This window comes from Cucurbita pepo, chromosome 20 (genome assembly GCF_057944985.1).
Source record: "Cucurbita pepo subsp. pepo isolate OVF chromosome 20, ASM5794498v1, whole genome shotgun sequence".
In the NCBI taxonomy this organism is placed as follows: Eukaryota; Viridiplantae; Streptophyta; class Magnoliopsida; order Cucurbitales; family Cucurbitaceae; genus Cucurbita; species Cucurbita pepo.
The window spans coordinates 10649515-10657278 of record NC_141817.1 but is presented as its reverse complement, the minus strand read 5'-3'; the positions used below and the strand labels follow the sequence as shown (position 1 = coordinate 10657278).

The 7764-nt window shown below is 38.5% G+C and overlaps 1 protein-coding gene across 1 annotated transcript; it reads right to left on the bottom strand.

The window, feature by feature from the left end:
* Window positions 1-1157: 1157 nt before the first annotated feature.
* ORP3C (OSBP(oxysterol binding protein)-related protein 3C) lies at window positions 1158-6757 on the bottom strand. Its single transcript, XM_023663650.2, has 10 exons — window positions 6378-6757; window positions 5509-5602; window positions 4487-4603; window positions 4326-4398; window positions 4119-4237; window positions 3910-4031; window positions 3328-3504; window positions 2027-2171; window positions 1741-1919; window positions 1158-1660 (listed from the first exon to the last, which is right to left on the bottom strand). Exons 1-10 carry the CDS (start codon window positions 6476-6478, stop codon window positions 1417-1419), a joined length of 1371 nt encoding a protein of 456 aa, XP_023519418.1. The 5' UTR covers window positions 6479-6757; the 3' UTR covers window positions 1158-1416.
* Window positions 6758-7764: the final 1007 nt, after the last annotated feature.

Below are 7764 nucleotides of genomic sequence, written 5' to 3'. Positions count from 1 at the left end.
GGTCCGACTTACCTAAACTCAATCAACTATATTTGGCTATCAAAATTTTATAAATAAATAAAAATGGATTATACTTCCATATAAAAGTATTAAAATTTAAAGTTTATATTATTTTGAATTTTAAATTCTTAGAACACTTTTTTTATAATTAAAAAATATATTTAACGTATATTTGTTTAGATTATAAAACTTAAATGTATATTTAGAATTTTGATTAAAATCTAATAATATTAATTTTAATGTAATTCATTTAATTTTTTTAAAAATTATAACATAAAATTTGTAGTTTTGACAAATAAGCTTATTTTAATATTGTAAAGATAAAAGTAAATTATATAATTAATTTTGTAACTCATTATTGAAATTATTTGTAAGATATAACCTACCATGTTAATTAATTAACATAATAATAAAGATTTTAGATTAAATTTTTATAATAAGGTTTAATATTGCTATGATTTTAAATTAGTTTTATTTTCATCTATAAATTAAAAAATTATTTTAAAAATAATTATATCAAGTTAAAAAACGTGTTGTAATACTTGTTCGATATTTGATGTCCTAATTTAATAATGACCATAATTTAAATTCAAATATTAGAGGTCATAGGGCACTTTCTCGACAAATAAATTCAAATATTAGAGGTCATAGGGCACTTTCTCGACAATGCTAAGTACTACCTGAGATCCCATATCGGTTGGAAAACAAAACATTCCTTATAAGTGTGTAGAAATCTCTCACGCGTTTTAAAACCATGATACTAACAATGATATATAACTGGCCAAGGTGAACAATTTCTACTAGAAGTGAGCTTGAGCTATTACAAATAGTTTTAGAGCTAGACACCGAGCAGTGTGCCAACGAGCACACTGAGCCTCAAAGGGGTGAATTGTGAGATCTCACATCAGATAGAGAGGAGGACGAAGCATTCCTTATAAGGGTGTAGAAACCTCTCCCTAATAGACGCATTTTAAAATCATGTAGCTGACGACAAGACAATACAGAACAGACCAAAGTGGACAATATCTACTAAGAGTAGGCTTGTCCTGTTACATTTCATGACTTTATCAAAGTACTTCCTCCGAGAATACTTAAGAGGAAATTATTAAAAAAATTCTCGATCGTTTGATCGCTCTAATAAGAATCGTGATGGATCGTAAGAAAGATACAAAGTTGTATCACTTGTAATCAATCATTCTAAAGCCAAACCGCATAAATTATGAGTTATAACACCAACAACAAAACATTGGTAGAAAGTTGTAGGATTGCAAAGATTGATAACAAAGTTACAAAATGTAAGAGCTCTATGTATATAAACAATCAACAGACAACTATGATATCAAATGCCTGAAAAATCTTACCAACTAAACTGAAGAATCCAAGTGAATAACACATAGAGGACAGCCCTTACTGTGTTCACAAGTTTCCGTATTGCCACGGGTTGAATTCGATCGATTTAACGTCGACCTCATCGTTGCTGCTTGAACCAGAACTATCGATGTCAGCTCGATGTTTGGCGTATAAACCGTTGTATTGGTAAATTTCCAAGTCGCCCCATGGAGTTGATGTAACCTCTTCGGTTAGATCAAACCATCTCGGCACGAAACTCTGTCCTTTCGCCTCTCGAGTTCGCTTTTCAGCTCTTTGCCTCTCTTCCAAACTGACCATACAAGAAAAACATATGAATCTGTATTGATTGCAGCTTTAAGAAAGGATTGGTAAGATTTGAGGAACGCGAACCTGCTCTTTTCCGACCCTGCTTTCGATAGATCACCCTTTTCTAAAGCATATCTATCAGGGCGCAACCGGGAGTCCGATGCCAACAACTTCTTAGGGGCGGTATCGAAACTATTGATCTTATGTGCAAAATGTGTATACTGAAATTTGTCGTTTTCGGGTGTTTTAGCCACATGCCAAACCTACAGAACAAAGACCAAAAACGGTACGGTACGACGCAAAAGATAGGCTTAGATAACAGAAACAACCCACAAGGATCAATACTCCTATATTCGACAACAAATATTACCTCTTTCAGTTCAGTGTTTGGAAGAGGCTCCCCTTCCATATCACAAGGTTGGTAACTCATGGATTCATTCCATTTCCCTGTCATCAAGATTTTAGGTTCCTCCGCCGTATTATAAACATAACCGTCCACTTCATAACGACCAGCACTGCGAGAAAAAATAACAGTTAACGGTAAGATGGAAAGTGACATCAGTTAGTTTCTACCTATACGATCGAGATCTCACTAAGTTGAAATAATTTTAAATGAAATCATATTTTCGAGCCTCTCAAAGTACATAAATTTGGACAACAAAACGTAAACAATGTTTCTTGTCTACCATTCTAGAATTGCTTTATACAAAACTTTAGTAGTTATCTATATGAGAGAAGAGATTTGAAGGAAGAGAGAGGTAGATGTGTGAGATCCCATACCAGTTATAAAGAGTTATAGAGAGGACTGAAGCATTCTTTATAGGGGTGGAAACCTCTCTCTAGCAGTAGATTACGGGATCCCACATCGATTGGAGAGAGGAACGGGTGCCAGCGAGGACGCTGGGCCCCGAAGGAGGGTGGATTGTGAGATCCCACGTCGGTTAGAGAGGGGATTGAAGCATTCTTTATCAGGATGTAGAAACCTCTCCCTAGCGGTGGGTTGTGAGATCCCACATCGATTGGAGAGAGGAATGAGTGTCAGCGAGGACGCTGGGCCTCGAAGTGAGGTGGATTGTGAGATCCCACGTCTGTTAGAGAGGGGACCGAAACATTCTTTAGAAGGGTGTGAAAACCTCTCCCTAGCAGACGCGTTCTAAAAACCTTGAGGGGAAGCCCAAAGAGGACAATATCAAGGGAGGGTGGATTGTGAGACCTCACATCAGTTGGAGAGGGGACCGAAACATTTCTTTGTAAGGGTGTGAAAACCTCTCCCTAGCAGACGAGTTTTAAAAACCTTGAAGGGAAGCCTGAAAGGAAAATTCCAAAGAGGACAATATTCAGGGGGTGGATTGTGAGATCTCACATCAGTTAGAGAGGGGACCGAAACATTCTTTATAAGGGTGTGAAAACATCTCCCTAGCAGACACGTTTTAAAAACCTTGAGGGGAAGCCCGAAAAGAAAAATCCAAAGAGGACAATATCTGCTAGCACTAAGCTTGGTCTGTTACCAAATGGATAAAAAATGGATAAGGTAAACCATAAACTAAGAACACAGTAACAGCAGCCAGATCTCACAGAATCAAACACAAATTAATGCTATTTCTTCAATTATAACGCTATGTAGCTATAAGGATCACCATTAGTAAAGAATTCATATGAAAAGATTCATACCCAAACCAACCGCATGGTTGAAAATATAGCACAACTTTATCACCCGTTGTTAAATTGGTCATTATCATCTCTCCCGGTGAATCAACCCATGTCCTTCCAAATATCAAGTTGTTAACTTTAGTGAGCGGTGGCACCAACTCTAATACCACACCATCTCGTTTTAAAGTCACCCGTGTTCTGCAAAGGCCAAAACGATATCATCATTATCGCTTAATCTAGAATAGACAAAGCTATTACTGATGGCAATTGGACTGCAAAAGCTATGAATCGGACAAAGTGAAAAGAAACGTCAAAATTTCCAAGTAAATATCGACTTGACAGTGATTGCCGATGAAAGCAGCTAATATCGAACTTTCGGGTGTGTGCATCTCAACAGATTGTATGCATAACCATTTAATTCTATAACAATTTGCATCACGAAACGAATACAATATGCATTTGAAGCAAGTGAATCAAAGTTCGAACCTATGATCTTAAGGGTATGTTAGTTTATAAGTTATAACTTGCTCCCTTGACGTTTCGGAGCGAGATCGATAAGCAATGAGCTGAAGGGGATAGAAAGAGTGGAAAGTAGAACTTTACCTTCCCACGGGATAGACATCCAACGAGTTCCCTAAAAACTTAGTTTTCAACTTTGAAGTTACATCATAAATAAAGTGCTCGTTTTCGGCATGCCCGGCACTCATTGGGGGATGATGGCTCACCTGAAAACATTGTTTGGCATAATATTATACATAAAAAAGGGATCAAATTAGAACATGAAGAAGAGAAAAAAGATCTTTGAAATTCACCTGCTCTGAAAGAAATGAGACCCCATTATGATTAGTAAATTCATAAGTCTCTCCAAGGATAGGATTAAAAGGCTTCCAAGTCCTTTGAAAAGCATAATACACTGATATAGCCCATGATGCTGTAACAAGTGAAAGAAACAACTTCATCGTCAACAAGAAAAAACGCCTCGATCGGCCTTTAAGCAAGACTAAGATTTTCGTACTTACACGCATACACTAACCGCATATAAGGATCCTCACATTCATCCGCCAGGTCCAACAAGTGGGAGTATTCCATTAACTGTAGTAAATATTCAACTATTAGCGTCATGATACAAAGGAAAAAGTTCGAACGAGTAAATAAAAATAATACCAAAAGAGAAACGAACCTCAGCCATTTTCTGAAGCATTGTCATAGGTTCAAAAATGATTACAGGAAGAGTGACCATTGATGTGACATCCGAACCAATATACTTGTGCATCATCTTCCAGTAACTTTCACGATCCTGTTACCCGAAAAAGCTTTTTAATAATTTTATGGAAAACATACAAGAGGAAGAAGAATAGAAGGCAAAACTCCTCGCTTCCAAAAGTGAAGAAAGAGACTTCCATACTCGCGGTAGAGTAAATAAGAAACATTTCTGTTTTGTGTACTGGATTTGCAGGAACCCGAGCCTAACTTCACGGAGAAAGATCAGCCCTTGACCGAATCGTATTATGTCCTTATTTTCTCCTCTTGACTGAATCGTCTTACATCGTTGACCTCCCCACTAAGCACTAATGTAATGACTTAAGTCCACCGCTAACCGATATTGTCCTCTTTGAGCTTTTCCTTCTAGACTTCCTCTCAAGGTTTTTAAAACGCGTCTACTAGGGAGAGGCTTCCACACCCTTATAAGGAATGTTTCATTCTCCTCTCCAACCAATGTGGGATCTCACAATCCACCCCCCTTGGGAGTCAGTGTCCTCGCTGGCACATCGCCTGGTGTCGGGCTCTGATACCATTTGTAACAGTTCAAGTCCACCGCTAGGAGATATTGTCTTCTTTAAGCTTTCCCTTTTGGGCTTCCCCTCAAGGTTTTAAGACGCGTCTACTATGGAGAGGGTCTAACCCTACTCTGAATAGTGCCTCGCACCGTCCGGTGATTGGCTCAGATACCATTTGTAATGGTCTAAGCTTACCGCTAGCAAATATTGTCCTCTTTGGACTTTCCCTTCCGGGCTTCTCCTCAAGGTTTTATGTACTAGGGAGAGACTTTCGTACCCTTATAAGAAATGCTTCGTTCCCCTCTCCAACCGATGTGGGATCTCACAATTAATTAATTTGTAAAATGAAAATGTAAAATGAAAAGAGGAAAACTAGATACAAAGCAAGCAAAGATAAAGAGGTAAGAGCATAAATGAGAAAAACCTCTTGTTTCCATCTTCCTTTGTGAGCTTCCTCTTCTGCATCTTCTTTACCTCCTTCAGGATTTATAACTTCTACCCCTTCATAACCAAGAAACCTAAGGGCAAAGAGACGCACAGTAATCATGAGCTAAACTCGTAACATTGATACAACCTTTGTATTAATAATAACGGTTTCATAACTTCGAGTTCAGCTAACAAAACGGGAGAAAACAAAGCTTTGATGAGTACTCCAACGAAAATTCTCCAGGAAAACGAACCGTTTTACGTCACATGTAAACTCTAACCCCTAAGCATTTGAATCCACATATATGAGGCTATCTTATGCAACAAAAAACGCTTCCAGAGATTCTAAGACACCAGACAAAACACAAGAAGTGCAGTAACCACGACACGATTCAGGCTTGAAACGATAATATTGGAAAATGAGACAAGCCATCTGGTTTCAATGGCTCTGGAAAACATTTCTCCTAGTTATGAGCTCAAGAACACTGTCATGAATTGAAGTGACCTGCTTATCTACATCCTATTTTCTTATCAAGAAACTAAAACTCACAGTATACAGATATTCAGCAGAAAAGAAAGTTTACTGATCTTTCAAAATCTCAACTAGGGATCCGTAGGAGATCAAGCTCATACATGTTCTAGAACTTCAATAAGCAAGAACTAGTTCAAAACAACGCCGATGAAACATTTCTACAAAAAGGAAAATGAAACAGGTTTTGTAGAAATCTAAGGTTGTGTACAAATCAGCCCGACAAGAAAACATTAGAGCAAATAATTCAAACAAAAACAGCAATTGAACCAAGAACAGCTTGAAAAACCCCCCCAAAAAAGTGGATACCAATGTCAGAAGTACGAAAATCAAAGTACCCATTGACAGATCGGTGCATGGCATTGCTAAGCTTGGAGATTCCAGAAGTCATGGCAGCAAAGAAGCCGCCCTTACTGTCGTTCTTCTCATGGGTACCCATTGTTGTTCCCACTTAGAATAAACACACTACTTCTGCAAATCAGAATCGCCTGCAAAACAATCAAATCCCAGAAGAAGAGATTGAAAAAGGGAATTAGGGTTTAATGATCGTGAAGAAGAAATGGGTTTAGAGAGGAAAATTGGGATCGGAGAAGGGCGGAAGAGAGAGATCTCCGATCGAGAAAAAGGGGGAAATTTGGAAATGGAATGGCGGTTTAATGGCGTTTGCGAATGCTAATTAAACGAATTGGCGTCTAGAATTGGAGTCAATATTAGGGAAAATTACCAGAAAATGATGACTGCTGCTCTCTTTGTCTTCTCTTTCAACTGGTTGCCTCCGCTGGCCCTCCAATGCCGTCCACGCGGCTTTCAGCAAAGTCCATTTTATTACACTTTTGCCCCCACCCTCAAAACACCGCTAACAATATATACATAAATAAATCGAGACAATATTCTACCGAGAGTGATTTACTTGCCTTGTTACGTATCGTCGTTAGCATCCTTATGATTTTAAAATGTGTCCACCTCTTTAGGGATCAGCGTCATCGTCGCTGGCATAACGCCCGGTGTCTGGCTTTGATACCATTTGTAATAGCCCAAGCCCACCATTAGTAGATATTGTCCGCTTTGATTCGTTACGTATGGCCGCAAGCCTCACAATTGTTTAAAACACGCCTACTAGGGAGGGGTTTCCACACCCTTATAAGGAAGAATTTGTTCCCTTCTCCAGCCGATGTGGGATCTCACAATCCACCCCCTTAGGGCTCAACGTTCTCACTGGCACACCGCTCAGTGTCTTACTCTGATACCATTTGTAACAACTCAAGCCCTCCGCTAGTAGATATTATCCGTTTTGGCCTGTTACGTATCGTCGTCAACCTTACAATTTTAAAACGCGTCTACTGGGGATAGGTTTCCACACCATTATAAGGAATATTTCGTTCCCCACTCCAACTAATGTGGGATCTCACAATCCACTACTAACAGATATTATCTGCTTTGATTTGTTACGTATCGCTGTCAGCCTCACGATTTTAAAACGCATCTACTAAGGAGAGGTTTCCACACCCTTTGATGTACAAATTACATCAATTCTCCTACGTGCGTGACAAACGATAGGAGTTCAAGTAAAACAAAGAAAAAGAGAAAAATGCATCATATCTAAACACGTTCATCCAACGTTAATTTTCCACCGTTTATCTTGTAATAAACTCTACGAATTCAATAGAAACGATACCAGAATCATAAGAGCCATGACCCGAACTCGATCTTTGGGCATGAGGGGTT